The 17,506-nt window shown below is 35.8% G+C and overlaps 1 protein-coding gene across 3 annotated transcripts in view; it reads left to right on the top strand.

Annotated features, from left to right (window-relative positions):
* The window catches only part of LOC308633469 (transcription elongation factor A protein 1), a 103,973-nt gene that overhangs the window by 5,673 nt on the left and 80,794 nt on the right, over nt 1–17,506 (top strand). For all 3 annotated transcript variants that reach the window (XM_081266286.1, XM_081266284.1, XM_081266283.1), the window contains exons 3-5: nt 13,911–13,976; nt 15,504–15,551; nt 17,334–17,404. In XM_081266286.1, coding sequence (XP_081122412.1) covers nt 13,911–13,976; nt 15,504–15,551; nt 17,334–17,404 — 185 coding nt within the window. The remainder of the gene's footprint in view (nt 1–13,910; nt 13,977–15,503; nt 15,552–17,333; nt 17,405–17,506) is intronic.

Raw genomic sequence — 17,506 nt, 5'->3', positions numbered from 1 at the left:
TAACCCTCAGAGAAAAATACATCCAATACTTTCAGGATAGTGCTCATGTCTTTTGGATATATTTTTATCATTATTTGCAATTCATTTGCTTTGATTAAAACAAAATCTTTGCCAGGATCATCTTATATTTTTCCTGCTCTGTTTCTGGACTTAGCCATTTTTCTAAGAGTCTGGGTGCTTTCAGTAGAGAATTGTATTTAAAAACCAAGATCTGCCCGGTGTGGTGGTACATTCCTGTAATTCCAGGGCTCAAGAAGCTGAGGCAGGAAGATTTCAGGTTTAAAGCCAACCTCAGCAACTTAGCAAGACTGTAAGCAACCTAACAAGACCCTGTCTTAAAATAAAAAATAAAAAGGGCTGGGGATGTGGCTCAGTAGTTAAGCACCCTTGGGTTCAATCCCAGGTACAAAAAAAACAAAAAAAGAACCAAGACCTGAGTACTGTGTGTGCTGATCGCTTCGGTTGTTTCTTCTAGCTCTTTTAGTGTACAGGGCAATGAATATGTCTACATTAAGTTGAAATTGATTCCTCATATTCTACCCCAGCACCCCGGATTTATTATAGCTTTCCCTCTTTCTATATCTGTAGTTCCAAGAGGAGCCTGGCGTCTACTCCTGCATTTCTAGCAGTAGTGCAGCTCTAGTGTGCTCTTTCCACCTGCACTAGCGCTAGCCCACAGCTGTGCTTCCTACATGAGACCCTTTCCCCACCAACCTTTTTTTCCCCCAGTACTGGGGATTGAACCCAAGGGCCAACTACCGTTAAGCTACATCCCCAGCCCTTTTCCTTTTGAAACAGACTCTCACTGAGTTGCCAAGGCTGACCTTATACTTGTGTTCCTCCTGCCTCATCCTCCTGAATGCTGGGATTACTGGCATGTGCCACCATGCCTGGCCTCCCCCTACCTTTCTTTTTTGGTATTTGTTTTGCACTAGAGATTGAACCAAGGGGCGCTATACTAGTGAGCTAAGTCCCCCTTTTTATATGTTATTTTTAGGCAGGGTCTTTCTAAGTTGCTGAGGCTGATTTCGAACTTACAGTCCTCCTGCCTCAGCCTCCTGAGTCTCTGGGATTCCTCCCACCCTTTGAATGTGATAGCTGAAAACTCAGTTCCAATTAAGGAGAATGAAGGAGGAAGAAAGGACAGGTGGACAGCTCAATCCTCTTCATGAGCCACCATTCTCACCCCACTACACCCCAGCCCTCCATATACTCCAGGAATTAGGCTCTGTACTACCAGTCTTTGTGAGATTTTTCTAGGCCGAGGAGATTGTGAAAGCACAGAAAAGAATGTTTGAAAGATAAAGAACTGATCTACTGCTAATGGATCACATTTTACTGAGAGGTCAAACAATGGGAGGATTGTAAATAATATAGGTTTGGCAACATGGATGTTTTGTGACCTTGCTAAGTTTGCTAGTCTTTCTATAATCAAGATCTAATAGAGCCAGGCACCATGATGCATGCCTGTAATCCCAGCAGCTTGGGAGGCTGCGACAGGAGAATCTTCAGTTCAAAGCCAGCCTCAGCAACTAAAGTGCCAAGCAACTCAGTGAGACCCTGTCTCTAAATAAAATACAAAATAGAGCTGGGGATGTGTCTCAGTGATCGAGTACCCCTGAATTCAATCCCCAGTACCAAAAAAAAAAAAAAAGAAAGAAAAAAGGAAAAAAAGATCTAGTAGAATTATAGAGATTTGAAGATTCTTTACACGGAATGAAAATCCTTCAGCTTAAGCAAAAAGTGGGATTTGTGGATAAGGATAGTTCATTATAAAAAGTCCATGAAGGCAAAGATTTTTAAAAATTTATCAAGATACAGTTTATATACTATAAAATTCACCAAAAGGAATTTTTTGTTGTTTAACTTATATAGTATCCCAGGGCTCAAAGAGTACAGAGTATTTGTTGAACAAATAATAAATGGTAATTAAAGGGCAAGACACACAAGGCACATCGATTACCACATATTTTAGTTTTCTAGGATTGCTATAACAACCACAAGCTATAGGGCTTAAAACAACAGAATTTTTTTTTCTCACAGTTGAATAGGTCAAAAGCCTAAAATCAAGCAGGGCTACATATGCTCCTTTTGAAGGCTTAAAGAGAGATTAGTCCTTCCCTGCCTCTTCCAGTTGCTGATATCCCTGGCTTTCTGTGGCCTGAGACAGCATGCCTTCAGCCTCTGCCTGTCTTCACATACCCTTCTCTACAGTGTATCTGTGTTCTTTCCTGTGGTATAGAGACACTGGTTACTGCATTTAGGACTCATGTAGTATGATCTCATCTCTATCCTTAACTAGTTAATATCTACAAAGAGCTGTTTCCAAATAAGTTCTTATTCTGAGGTTCCAGATGTCCTATGTAAAAGTGGGACACTTAGGTTATTCTTGCCACCTTTCCCTGGTCTCACGGTTTCTCACTTTGGCTTCTTTCTGTGTATTTGCATAATTTTCTCTGCTGTCACATTTTTCTGTCACTCTACAGTTAACCACCCCAGCTCTGACTTTATATCATTCCTAGTTTGGGTTTCCAGTCTTATTATTTGACTTATTATTCAGTCTTAGTTTCTTATTTGACCTATCTTAGATCACTTTACTATTGGTCAGTTAGTGGAAAAGACTGATGAGGATTTAATAGATTCATAAGAATAATATGCTGTAGGGAATGTAGAGAGTGGCATTTTTGTGTGTGTGCAAATTTGAACAGAGTCATCCATTACTACCAGATAGCAAATAATGCTTTAGTTACTTTGCAGTGTTTTTGTTGTTGTTGTTGTTGTTGTTTTGTTTTGTTTTAAGAGCACAAATGAGAAGTAAGTAGATTGGAATGAATTTATTTTAAAAATATTTTATGTGGTGCTGAGGATCGAACCCAGTGCCTCACCTGCGCTAGGCGAGTACTCTACCACTGAGCCTCAACCCCAGCCCCTGGAATGATTTTATAATATTTCTTGTGTTTTGTCCTAGACTCCTGGATCATAAACCTTGTTTGTGCATGTCTGTGTTTTGTTTTCCTTCTTTTTTGTGGGTGTATGGGTACCAGGGCACTTAGTCACTGAGCCACATCCCTAGCCCTGTTTTGTATTTTATTTAGAGACAGGGTCTCACTGAGTTGCTTAGCACCTCACTTTTGCTGAGGCTGGCTTTAAACTCGGTCCGCTTGCCTCAGCTTCCCAAGCCACTGGAATTACAGGCATGTGCCTCTGCGCCTGACTTCCTTCTTTTTTTCTAGTAATAAAATGAAATATATTCTGATCTAGATTTCTAAATATTAAACTTTTTTTTTAAAGAGAGAGAGAGAGGAGAGAGAGAGAGAAAGAGAATTTTTAATATTTATTTTTTAGTTCTCGGCGGACACAACATCTTTGTTGGTATGTGGTGCTGAGATCGAACCCGGGCCGCACGCATGCCAGGCGATCGCGCTACCGCTTGAGCCACATCCCCAGCCCTAAATATTAAACTTTAATTGAAGCTTTGTATAGAATTTTTAAATCTTGAGATTTTCATTGACTTTGAAAATTATTAAAAGGACTGGACACAAGTTGACCATACTTTTATATTACTATAGTTAAAGTCAAAATATTTTTATAACCTGTAAGGATCTTCAAGATCATCTAGAAGTTAGTTCAGGTTATGGGTGGAAAACTGAGGACTTCCGAGGTGTTGATTCTCATAGGTTAGTATGCATCAAAATCTCCTGAAGGACTAAATTGTTGGGCTCCACTGTCCAAGTTTCTGATTCATTAGTTCTGGGATGGGGTCCAGGAATTTGCTATTGACTACGGGTCCATTGAACTACATTTTTGAGAACTACTAATGCCACACTTCTAGATAGTGGCAGAATTGAGACTAGAACCCCAAATTCCCATTTCTTTTTCATATGTAGAATTTCATATAAGGGTTCTTAATGTATCTTCTGTGTAACAGAGATTGGCAAATAATGACCATTTCTGCCCTGTTATTTGTTATCTTTATTCATTGAGGTGTAATTCACATACTGTAAAGTCTACTCTTTTAAATTATGCAACTTAGTAGTTTTTAGTGTTAACCACCTTAATTAAAACCACCTTAATCATATAATATTTACAACATCCCAAGAAGAAACCCCACATTCATTAGCAGACTGCTCAGTCCTCTTCTTGGCAATGCCCAATCTCCTTTCTTTATCTATGCATTCATTTATTCTGGATGTTGCATAGAAATATGATTAGAGAGGCTGGGGTTGTGGCTCAGTGGTAGAGCACTTGCCTAGCATGTGAAAGGCACCGAGTTCAATCTCAAGCACCACATAAAAAAACTAAACAAAATAAAGGTGTTGTGTCCATCTACAACTAAAAATATAATAATAACTGTTATGAATAATGCTGCTCAGAACATTGATGTACAGGATGCATGCACATATGTATTCAGTTCTCTAGGGTATATATACCAAGAAGTAGAATTGCTGAGTCAATGATAACTCTACATGTAACCCTTTGAGGCACTCCCAGATGATTTTCACAGTGATTGCAGTTTTACATTTCTTCCAGTAATATATGAAGGTTCTGATTATCTGTCATTTTTTATCTCATTTTCTAGTAGCTATTAATGTTGAACAACTTTTCATGTGCTTCTTGGCCATCTGTATGCTTCTTTGGAAGAACTATCTATCCGATATATATTCACATACTTTACCCGTCCCACCCCAATGCTTGGATCAAACCTAAGGCTTCATGCATGCTAGATAAGCATCTACCACTGAGCTAGCCCCGAACCTGTATTTATTTACTTTATTTTGAGACAAGGTCTAGCTAGATTGTCCAAGCTGGCCATAAACCTCTAATTCTTCTACCTCAGCCTCCCAATAGCTAGAATTATAGACAGTGTCACCATACCCTTCTACTTTGCCCATTTTTTACATTGAGTTCTCTTTTTATTGTTGACTTTAAAGAATTTTTTATATATTGTGGACATTAAACTCTTTTCAGATATATAATTTGTAAAGCCATTTCATGGGTTGTCTTTTTATTCTCTTGCTACTAGGATCCTTTGAGGCTCGATAGTTTTTAATCCTGATGAATTCCACGCCACTTTTTTTTTTTTTTTTTTGGTTACTTATGCTTTTAGTGTTATATCAAGAAATAATTCTCCAATCCAGAGTCATTAAGCATTGCATGGTTTTTCTTCTATTTTATAAGCTTAGCTATTATTTAGATCTTTGATCCATTTTAAGTTTATCTTACATGAAATAAGGGTTCACCTTCATTTTCTTTTCATGTGAATATGCATTTATCTCAACATTTGTTGAAAAGACTCTTCTTTTCCAACTGAATTACCTTGGCACTATTGTCAAAAATTATTTGACCATAGGGCTGGGGTTGTGGCTCAGTGGTAGAGCACTTGCCTGGCATGTGTGAGGCACTGGGTTTGATTCACTACACCGCGTATAAATAAATAAAATAAAGGTCCATTGACAACTTAAAAATATTTTTTAAAAATTATTTGACTATAAATGTAACAAAACCCTCTGTACTGTGTGTGTGTGTGTGTGTGTGTGTTTGTGTGTGTGATGGGTAAAACATCTTACAGTTTCTCCTCTGTCAATCCTTTCATGATTCCTATAGCTAAAATTTAATATTTTCCTTTCCTCCTCATTTTTACTTTCTACGTAACTTTTTTGTTGTGCTTAAATTTTTATTTGAATGTTGGTGCATTTATATCTTGTTTCTCCTACTAGATTATAAACTCACTAAGAAAAGTACTTTTTGCTGGAAATTTTTTAAACCTTTTATTTATTTATTTATTTATTTTTGCATTACAATTCTTAATACACCTTTATACCACACTTTATCATATCTCTGATTATATATAAGGTATGTTGACACCAAATTCACATCTTCATACATGTATTTTGTATAATGATAAGGGTTTCCTTTTACCATCCATGCTATTCCCTTCTTCCTCCCTTTCCCTCCCACCTGTATTTCCTATCTAGAGGTAATCTTCCTCCCTTGCTCTCCCCCCCTACCCCATTTTGAGTCACCCCCCTTATATCAGAAAAGACATTTGGCATTTGTTTTTTTTTTTTTTTGGGATTGGCTAACTTCACTTAGCATAATCTTCTCTAATGCCAAACATTTCCCTGTACATGCCACAATCTTATTCTTTTTTATTGCTGAGTAATATACCATTGTGTATATATGCCACATTTTTTTATCCTTTCATCCACTGAAGGACATCTAGGTTGGCTCCACAGTTTGGCTATCGTGAATTGTGCTGCTATAAACATTGATGTTGCTGTGTCCCTATAATATGCTATTTTTAGGTTCTTTGGGTATAGTTTGAGAAGAGGAATAGCTGGGTCAAATGGTGGTTCCATTCCCAGTTTTCCAAGGAATATCCATACTTCTTTCCATATTTGCTGCACCAATTTGCAGTCCCACCAGCAGTGTATGAGTGTACCACTCCCACCATCCTCGCCAGCACTTGTTGTTGTTTGTCTTCATAATGGCTGCCACTCTTACTGGAGGGAGATGGTATCTTAGAGTAGTTTTAATTTGCATTTCTCACCATGCACAAAAGTTATCTCAAAATGGATCAAGGATCTAGGGATTAAACCAGAGACTCTGCCATCTAATAGAAGAAAAAGTAGGCCCTAATCTCTATCACGTGGGGCTAGGCCCCAAATTCTTCAGTAAGACACCTGTAGCACAAGAATTAAAACCAAGAAGCAACAAATGGGATGGATTAAAACTAAAAATTTTTTTCTCATCAAAAGAAATAATATGTGAGGTGAATAGGGAGCCTACATCCTGGGAACAAATTTATCCCTCACACATCAGATAGAGCTCTAATCTCTAGGGTATATAAAGAGCTTAACAAGATAAGCACCAAAATCAAATAATCCAATCAATAAATGGGCCAAGGACCTGAACAGACACTTATCAGAAGAGGATATACAATCAATCAGCAAATATACAAAAAAATGCTGGAACTTGAAATCATAGTTTTGCACAAGGTGGGCAAGCACCTATTACTGAGCTTATTAATCCCTAGCCCTTTTTAGTTTTTGTTTTGAGACAGGGGCTTGCTAAATTGCCTAGACTGGCTTTAGCCTCTGGAGTTGCTGGAATATGCACTACTGTGCCTGGCTCATGTACAATTTTTGTTTAATTTCTTTCTATTTTTAAAAATGATATCTTTGATTATAAAGGGGCATTTTCTTGAGCTAGACCGTTGACTAGAGCTTTTGATTAGATTTTGTATATTGGGGCAGGGGCAAAGGGGGACAGTGGTTTTAAAAGTAGTCAAGAGAAACAACATATCTTATGAATAAATAATAATTGTGGGGTTAAATTTTGGACACAAATAGGAATATAATCATAAATAGTCAAGATTTAAGGTGAACCTTTGCTTCATTGTCCATACATTTGGGTCAAATAATTGAAAGACAACTTATCCCCACCACCCTCTCTTATCCCAAACAAGTGAGTGATCCAAAACATCTTTGATGTTTACCACAGTGAACTCCAGCTTTTTTATTCAGTTTATGCATATATGGGAGCTACAAATGGTCAGCTACGGAGAAAATGACCAAGGTTTCCTGTATTAAGAACAATTCTAGGGCTGGGGTCATGGCTCAGTGGTAGAGTGCTTGCCTCACATGTGTGAAACACTGGATTCAATCCTCAGCACCACATAAAAATAAATTAATTAAATAAAGGTATTGTGTTCATCTACAACTAAAAAATTTTTTTTTTTAATTCTAAAATTAACATTGGGTTTAAAATACTATCTTACTGTTTCTCTAGTCAACATAGATATGTGGTTACTTTTCAATGAACTTTAATAATGTGGCTTTAATTTGTAAATATAAGGCAGTAAGGCTGTTATCCTTCCTACTCAGCCCTGTTATGTCCAGCATATATGATACATAGTAATGTCTTGAGGAATATAATTGAACCTGTGTCCCATTTAGAGTAATAAATAGGAGGAAAATTGTTTTATAAATGTGATTTTTAGTGGCTGCATTCCCAAAGCTATAATTAGCTGAAATAACACCATGATGTTTAAGGCCTATTTAGTCATCCCTGAGGTCATTAGTACAGATCCTGAAGTAGAAAATAAACTAATGATACACTTAGAAATTGAAAAGAGGAAAACAGAAACAACATACTTAAAATCAGCATTTGCAGTGACCTTGGAAAGAACATATCACAGTCATATTAAAGCCCATAGTAAATTGAAGTGTAAAACATAAAAAGCAATGGAGAACTCATTAAGGGGGTTTAGTAAGTACTTTAGGAGTCATTTAACACAGCACATACCTTTACGTTTTTCTTTGCAGATGGCAGAAGTTGATTTTATCTGCAGAATCTATAATCTTGTCTTAATATGATTTCCCAAATCTTTTCAGATTAATTTCAGATCAGCCGGCCCATTGTCCTCAATTTTATCTTTTGTACTGCTTATTTTATCCAAATTCAATAAAGTCTATATGAGCAATGAGCAGCTGGGATCCCACAAAGGCCACATTCAACCCAATTCCTATGACCTTCATTAGAATCGAGTTTGGCAGGTAGAGAAGAGTATACCAGGTGGGTTTTTTTTGCAATGGTTACTAGGGTTCTTAACTCATTTTGGTTCAATCTAGGTGCCTATTTGAGTTGGATATGCTATTTAAAAAAATATTTTAAAAATTGTTTTGGGGTATAAAATAGACAGATATTCCAGTCTTAAATGTTCTTCTGGTTGTTTATATATATATGCCTATGTAATCATCAATATGCTATAGATACAGAATGTTCCTAGCCCTCAAAAGTTTTCTTTATTTGCAGTCAGTACCCTCTCATCCCCAGAGGGAATCATGATTCTGACTTTTGGTATATCCTTTTCTGTATCTAGCTCCTTTTGCTCATTTTATTTTGATTTATCAATTGGAACATAATTCTTTACTATACATACTGTTGTTTAACTCAGAATTTTTTTTTGTAGATGTGTTTTTTATACCAAGAAATCCCATAGTGCTGTAACATAGCTTCCCCAATCTTTTATTGCATGTGTTCCATTGTGCACTCAGTCCTGTGTGTTGCTTGTGCTTGCTGATATTGCTGTGCCTGTGTTCTCTATATGTGTATCCATACTCATAAACACACTCATCTGATGATATGAGTCTTTTATTCTTGAGATCATCCTGCAAATGAGATCTTTCATCACCAATGAGTACTCCAGTATATATTTCCCATGCACAAGGACACTTATTTATCACTCCAAATTAGGAAATCAGCATTGATCTAACCCTACTGTGCAGTCAGACTTTTTGCAGTCATTTTGCCCCGTATTAATTACATCCTAGTTTTTACTGCAATATTGACTTAAAGAATATAATTACATAGGTTTTCTTTATTATTGACTTGAGTCATGACGATAATATATCAATATGGTTGTTATTCTCAATATATTGTAAGTCACAGAGAGGAGGGAGCATATCTTTCTCTCTATTCCTTGTAGCACCTAGCCTAAGGCTTTGAAGGTAGTAAGGATCATCCAATGAATTGAATCCTTAGAATCAAAATAAAACAGTTCTACCACATATGTATTTGTTAGAAGACAGATATCTGTCCTCTTTCTGTGTTCAGATGCAATATAAAAAGTTTTTGTTTTTGTTTTTAAAAGGCAAAACTGAGTGAAAGGGCAGTAACATCCCAATTGGGTAGCTCCCTGCTACCCTCACCTGTGTCTATGCAAGCTGGAACCTGTTTAGTTGGGTTAACAAAATCAGGATGGCAGCTCGGACTGCCCAGTGCCAATGTATGCAGTGGATTCCAGGATGCTGTGAAGGTGTGCTGCTGAATTGAACCTAAGGCCTCATGCCTGCCGGACAAGCATTTCTACCACTGAACACATCCCCAGCTATTTCAGTGGCTTCTAATATGTTCATCACGGATTATGCAACTTCAGCAATTTTAGTACATTTTCATTGCCCCCCAAAAGAAACCCTATATTTTAAAAATTTTTTTTTAGAGAGAGAGAGAGAGAATTTTTTAATATTTATTTTTTAGTTTTCGGTGGACACAACATCTTTATTTGTATGTGGTGCTGAGGATCGAACCCAGACCACACACATGCCAGGTGAGCGCACTACCACTTGAGCCACATCCCCAGCCCAAAACCCTATACTTTTAAATTATCACTCCTAAAAGTCCCATGCCCCCAGTTATAGGCAGCCACTAATCTGTTTTCTATCTATATAGATTTATCTAACTTGAACATTTTATATAAATGGAATTACATAATACATGGTCTTTTGTAACTGCCATCTTTCATTTAATATTTTAAGATTCATCCATATTGGATAACTAATGCTGCTAAGAACACATGTGTACTTATGTTCTTAAGTTTTTATGTGGATATATGCTTTTATTACTCTTGGGTGTAGACCTAGGAGTAGGATTGCTGAATTATGCAGTGACCTCATGTTTCCCTTTGGAGGACTTGCCAGATTTTTTTGGAAAAGAAGCTGCATCATTTACATTTCTACCAGCAGCAGTTCTGATTTTTCTTCACCCTTTTCATCTCTTGTCTTTTTTATTATAACCGTATGGTAGGTATGATGTGATATCCAGCAGTGGTTTAATTTGCGTTTCCTAATGACTGATGATGTTGAGCATCTTTTCATGTGCTTGTTAGACATTTATGTGTCTTTGGAGAAAGGTCTACTCAAGTCCATAGCCATAGCTTACTTTTAATTGGGGCATCTCTCCCCACCAACCCTTTCTATTTATTTATTTATTATTATTTTTAAACATGTTTTTTATAGTAGATGGACACAACACCTTTATTTTATTTTTATGTGGTGCTGAGGCTCGAACTCAGTGCTTCACACATGCTAGGTAAGTGCTCTACCAACTGAGCTATAACCCCAGCCCCACCTTTCTATTTATTTTGAGTCTTTTTTTGAGACATTTTCTCACAGATTGCCCAGGCTGGCCTTGAACTCCTGAATCACTGGGATTATAGGTGTATACTACCATACCCAGAAAAAGGAACCATTTTAACATGAACAGTCAATGACATTTAGAAAATTTGCCATGTTGTGCAACCATCACTACTGTTTAGTTTCAAAACATGAGTGTAAGCATCTCAAACCCATTAAGTAATCACTTTCCATTAATGTTCTTTCTCTGCCCCTTGGTAACCTCTCATTTGCTTCCCATAGCTACGGATTTGTCTATTCTGGATATTTTATATAAATAAATATAGACATATCATGTCTGATTTCACATAGTATGACATATTTGAGATCTATACATTTTGGACAAGTATCATTATAGTAATTTTTTTTGTGCTGAAATAATATTCCATGAGAAATATATTAGCCACTCACTGTTAGTGGACATGAGTTTTTTCCTTCTTTAGCCTTTTAGCTATTGCAAATAGTATCATTATGAATATTTATGTATAAGTATTTGTTTGAATACCTGTTTTCAGGTTTCTTGAGTTTATACCTAGGATTGGGATTGTTGGATCATATAATAATTCCATATTATTATTTTTTTTTACTGGGAATTAAATTCAGGGGTGCTTTACCATGGAGGTACATCCTCAGCCATTTTGAGACAGGGTCTCACAATTTATAAATTGCTTAGGGCCTTGCTAAGTTGCTAAGGCTGGCCTCTAACTTGCAGTTCTTCTACCTCAACCTTCTGAATCTCTGGGATTACAGGCATCTGCTACCACACCAAATTTATGTTAATTTTTTTAGGGACTACCAAACTATTGTACATAGTAACTAACCATTTTACACTTCTGTCAGCAATGTATAGTGGTTCCAATTTCTCTGCATCCTTACCAACTCTAAGTTTTTTTGAAAATTATTTTATATCCATCCTAGTGTTTATTAAAACCACCATCTCATTGTAGTTTGAATTTGTATTTCCTTCATGACTAATGAAGAGCAAGCATCTTTTCCTGTGATTGTTGGCCATATGTGTATCCTTGAAGAAGTGTCTCTTCAGGTTCTTTGCCCTTTTGTAAAATGATGGGTTTTTGTTTGTTTGTTTGTTCATGAATTTTAAGAGTTCTGAATGTATTACAAATATTAAACTTTATTAGGAATATGATTTTACAGATATTTTTCCTATTGTGTACATTGTCTTTTAACTTTTTTCATAGTGTCTTTTGAAGACCATCAGTTTTTCACTGTGATGATTTCTAATTTATCTATTGTTTTTCTTGTGATTATGCTTTCAGTGTCCTAAGAAAACATTACCAAGTCCTGGGTCACAAAAGAGTTATGTATTTTTTTCTGGGAATTTTATAGTTTATCTACTGTATTTAAGTCTTTGGCCTGTGTTGAGTTAATTTTTATGTATGGTGTGAGGTAGCAGTCTAGCTTCCTTCCATCTCATGTAGATATCTACTTTCCCATTTGTTGAGAAGACTATTCCTTCACCATTAATATGGGTTTTGCGGGGGTAGGTTTGGTTTGGGTTTTTCAGACAGTACTAGGGATTGAACCTAGAGGCACTCTATTATGAAACCACTGAGCTACATTTTCAGCTTTTAATTTTTTATTTTATTTTATTTTATTTTTTTGAGACAAGGTTTCACTAAGTTGCTAAGGCTAACTTTGAACTTGCAATCCTCCTGCCTCAGCCTCCTGTGTTACTGGAATTATGGACCTGTACCACTGCACCAGGCTTGTTCTGGTGCTTAATTGACACTACATGTGAGGGTTTATATTTGGATTCTTGATTGGCTTATTTATCTGTCTTTGCCCCAGTACTACGGCTGTTGATTTTTTTAGTAACTTTTGTTAGTCCTCCAACTTTTGCAAGATTGTTTTGGTTATTCTGGGTCTCTTGAGTTTCCATGTGCATCTTGAAGTAGCATCAATTTCTGCAAACTCATCTGGGATTCTGATAAGGATTGTGTTGACTCTAGGTTAATTTAAGGAGTACTGCCATATTAAAAATAGTGTTTTCCAGTCCTTGAACACAGGATGTATTTCCATTTACCCATTTTAATTTCATATTTTGTAGCTTTTAGAGTAAAATCTTTAAAATAGATACCCTGACATATACCCACAACACACACACATGAACTTGCACATGTACAAATAGCCTGGCTCATACTTGGTGTTATGTACCGTTGATACTGTTATTTTAAATCTTTTTATGTCTTTAACATTTTGGAAGAGGTGGATTAAAACAGAATAATAGCTTGCCAAAGTATTCAAGATTCATTTCCAAAAAATTTTACAAAACAAAGACCTTTATCCTTCAGTAAAGATAACATGTAAAAAAAGCATGAAATATCAAGTGTAAATAAGCAAGAAACTGAACAGTCTATCCCTTTTGTGCCAAAACCATGATCTGTTTCTTATTTGATATACTTGAAAGGAATTATACCAAAAGATTAGCTATTTCTGGCTAGGATTATTAGGATTTATATTTTTCAGTTTTTCTGTATTATATTTTAAGCATGTATAGATTTTTGCATATATATATAAGGAAAATGTTAAAGTTGTTTATAATAATGTAAGCATGCAGAGATGTTAGAAAAGTGATTTACTTTATTCCTCTGAGGCTTTTTCCAGAGTTATATGTTTTGCCTACTTTATGGGGATCTGGTTGTAAAAAATATGCATATGAATTTTCAGAAAATTAGGAAACCTAGTGGAAATATATGAAGGAGTATACATTGCTGTTCAGAAATCATGAGAGATAATCTTTATGTATAGATAAAGACTAAATAACAGCTTTGTTTAGGTTGTTTCTAGATTCATGGTGGTGTTTTAATAGCATTGATGGTCCACATTTAAGGTATTTTTAGGAACTAACATTTATCCTCACAAAATTTCTAAGTACTATTTTTTTGCAATTTAAAACAGTAGTTAATAGCATTATCCAAATAATTTCTCCACCAGGCACGGATGGGCAGAAGCTTTTGCAGGTATCAGAAGTTCACATATCAAATATATCTGCCCGCATGCGTGAGTATTTCTAGTCTTTAGGCTTATGGTTCAGAATCTGGGGAGGAACAATTATAATAGCTTTACTTTTTCAGAAAAGCATTTGAATATAATTAATTTTTATCCCTTAAATCTTCAGTTTAAGATTAAAGATTAGAACTCCTTAAAACTAATTTCTTAATTTCAGAATTTCTTAAAACTAGAATTCGTGGTTAAAATGAAACTTTTTTTCCTTTTTTACTTAAGAAATTTGAATATTGCTCTCCTAGAGATCAGCTGAATGTAAAGTCAGGAAAATTATTTTGGATATTTAAACATATGTAAAGTTCTAAGGATATCCCAGGGATATCTGTGAAGGGGATCTACCTGCCAGATTTTCAAAAATTATTATGTTAAAAACACTCTTGAATTTTATCAGAGACAATGTGATGTACTGTGGACAGAACAGACTTTCAAAATTTCAAAATATTTGGTTTCAATTTCTGATTCTGTCAAAAAGGAAGTGGCAACTTCTGAGTAAATGCAGAAAAATCAATAAGTTTAGCAAGTTTCCTGTCAAGAGGTTGCTGAGAGGAAGTAGCTATGGAGAAGACAGAAGGGTGGGGTACATGGGGGTAGGTTAGTAACTCATCCTGAGAAGTGGGAAGATCAGTACAGTTGAAACATACATGAATATGGGAAAAGGAGTAATATCTGAGATTAGGAAAGAAACATTTTCTTTCTCTTTTTATTCAGAAATAGAGGGTCTGTTTTACTTCCAGCTACATCTGAACACTGTGGTGTAGTGTGGCTATGTCTTCTATTAATCTATTCAAACAAGAAACAGAATTCTTACGAGAATTCTTACGATGTTAGAATTTCTGCTATATTGTTATTTTCCCCAGATTGAATTGCTGTAAGGCTGGGGGATGTTTATATCATCAAATTTAGATATAGATGTTTAAAATTTCAAAGACATATAGAGAGATGTGTTACGCAAATGAAGAGAATAGTCATGAGATGTGTTTATTTTTCTTTCCTTTTGTACCTGGCTAAGTTCAGGTAATCTGTCATATTTTTCATCTCAGATTTGAATTGGATATAATGGACACTTAGGCAAATCTTACATTTATTTAGAGGTCTCTTAATCAAGCAGGTGCATAGCTAAAAACTAGATGATAAGAAAAATGTGATGTGGGTTATGAGAATTGAAATTTGCCATTTCTGTGCAAAAAAAAAAATTGCTCTAATTGTCTCATATTTTATGCTTCCAACCATCTTGGTTCTTGGCTTCCCTTCTCATGTCTGAGAAGTTGTAAGTATTAAGTAAGTGTGTTGAGGACATTTTTTTATTTGCCAAGCTTAATCCTTCACAGCTGCTTGCTGTGTCCTCAGAGCACACTTGGAGGGCAGAGATCATAGTTATTTAGGAAAAGATGCATAAAACATATGTTAAAATTGTAGCAGTTTTGTGTGAGCCTCACATAATTTATTTTTGATTGGTTGACTTTATCAGGTTTTGTGCTCTGTTGTTATTATTTTGCTGTTTTTTTTTCCTCTCCCGTATAGGCCAGTTATGCCTGTTACATTGAATATGAAAATGGCTATGCCTTCTTGGTAAGTCAGAATTTACTTATTCAATCAGAACTCTTTAGTCTTTCATTATAAGTGCTTTTGTGTATAACAGTCTTTATTTAGTTATTTTTTAAATTGCAAACTTACAAACATTAACCTTATTTAAGGTTTTATGCTTTAGATCTGTGAATAAACATAAGGAATTATATAAACAGAAACATGAATAAATGGGTACATAGAAATATTTTGGGAAAATATCTTTCTGTTTGATAGGCCTTTGTTGACTTCAGTCACCAAACCTCTGAATGATCCAGTGTGGTTCACTCTAATTAAGCCACAGTCTCTTTATCCTTCCAGTTTTTTCTCCTTCTGGAGAGCTGGTTAATTTTTAAAGAAGCCACTTCCCATTCTCACATTTGTTGTTTACTTTATGGTCAGGAAGTAGGTTTAGTTTCTCATTTCTCTTTATTACCTTATATGATTTCTCCCTGTGGTTCTCTGAGACTCTTGTCATCAAGTGTTTCCAAAAAATGATGGCTTTGACATTTTGCCTTCTACTTCAGCTTCTGCCACTATTTTACTGTTTGGGTGACCACAGGATCCAATTTAAGTGGCCCATTTACAACCTGACTGGCTTCCTAGTTTCTTCATCTTTTCTCTTTCCCAGGTTTTTTTTTTTTTTTTTTTTTTTTTTAAAGAGAGAGAGAGAGAGGAGAGAGAGAGAGAGAGAATTTTTTTAATATTTATTTTTTAGTTCTCGGTGGACACAACATCTTTGTTGGTATGTGGTGCTGAGGATCGAACCCGGGCCGCACGCATGCCAGGCGAGCGCGCTACCGCTTGAGCCACATCCCCAGCCCCCAGGTTTTTTTTTTTTTTTTCCCTTCTTCTTAACTTTGGTCATCCAAAGTCTTGTCATCTGAAACTGTCTCATCTCTGAAGTTACTTAATTCACCCCTGAATAGTAACATAATAATTGCATATGCATTGAGTTTATTTCCTTGTTTCCATACTGTGTATTCTGAGACCTCATCAGGACCTCCAGTCTGTTGTTTTTTTTTGTCCCCACTACTTTTTCTACCCACCCTCCACTTCCCTTTTTATCTACTTTGGATTCCATGAATGTTTCCAAGTTTCTACATACCTTATTTTATCTGTGTCTGACAAAAATCCTGATCCCTGAACTAAAATTTCTACTAATGTTGTAGAGACCATAATGTGAGCATATAACCAGATAGAGAAGTAGAGAGAGCAAATGGAAGATTTTCCTTGATTTCTGGTTTGAGGTGGTTATAATGCATAATGGGAAATGAATAAAGATCACTATAAGTACTAAAGTTTGATGGGTATGAGGTGGTATATACAAGAGTAACATGATACAGAAAGTAATCATTCCATTGAATTGATTTAGAATACAGAAAAGGATAGGAATGGCTGGAATTTATTACAAAATTTTCAGGATTGAGGGTTGAAATACCAAGGGGTTGTTTTGGGGTTTTTTATTTTGTTTTTGCTTTTGCTTGAGTGTAAGGTTAGACTAATATTTTAGGTTCTTCTCATCCTAATATTATGTGACACTGTGACTTTTTAACATTAGCATCTGAATCTAGTTAGAATGAAAGGAACATACAGAAGGTCAGAGTCATGTGTTTTAAGTTAGTTGTATGACCTCTGTACACATATTAACGTGAGTTTCAAGTTGTAGAGAGTGATCTTTGGTCAGTGCTTTTTATACACACTACTGTGAATTTAATAAAACATCCTTGCCAAGAATGACGTTTTCAGAATCGAATGGTTCTTTCAAGGTTTGGCCTCATTTTCTAGGTTTGATATCATTGGACTTTCACCAGATGCTCAGGAGGATGAACCTGGAATTAAACAAGCGGCAGAAAATGGTAAGTATAGAAAATTTTTTGTAACAGCCAAAGGCATCTCTAAATGCTTTTAGTTGACTGAGTAATTACATTGATACTGATTAGATATGACCCAGCTATATG

This window comes from Spermophilus citellus (assembly GCF_964194105.1).
Source record: "Spermophilus citellus genome assembly, chromosome: 14".
NCBI classification, from domain to species: Eukaryota; Metazoa; Chordata; class Mammalia; order Rodentia; family Sciuridae; genus Spermophilus; species Spermophilus citellus.
The sequence above is the reverse complement of the archived record's forward strand: the minus strand, read 5'-3'. Positions and strand labels throughout refer to the sequence as shown.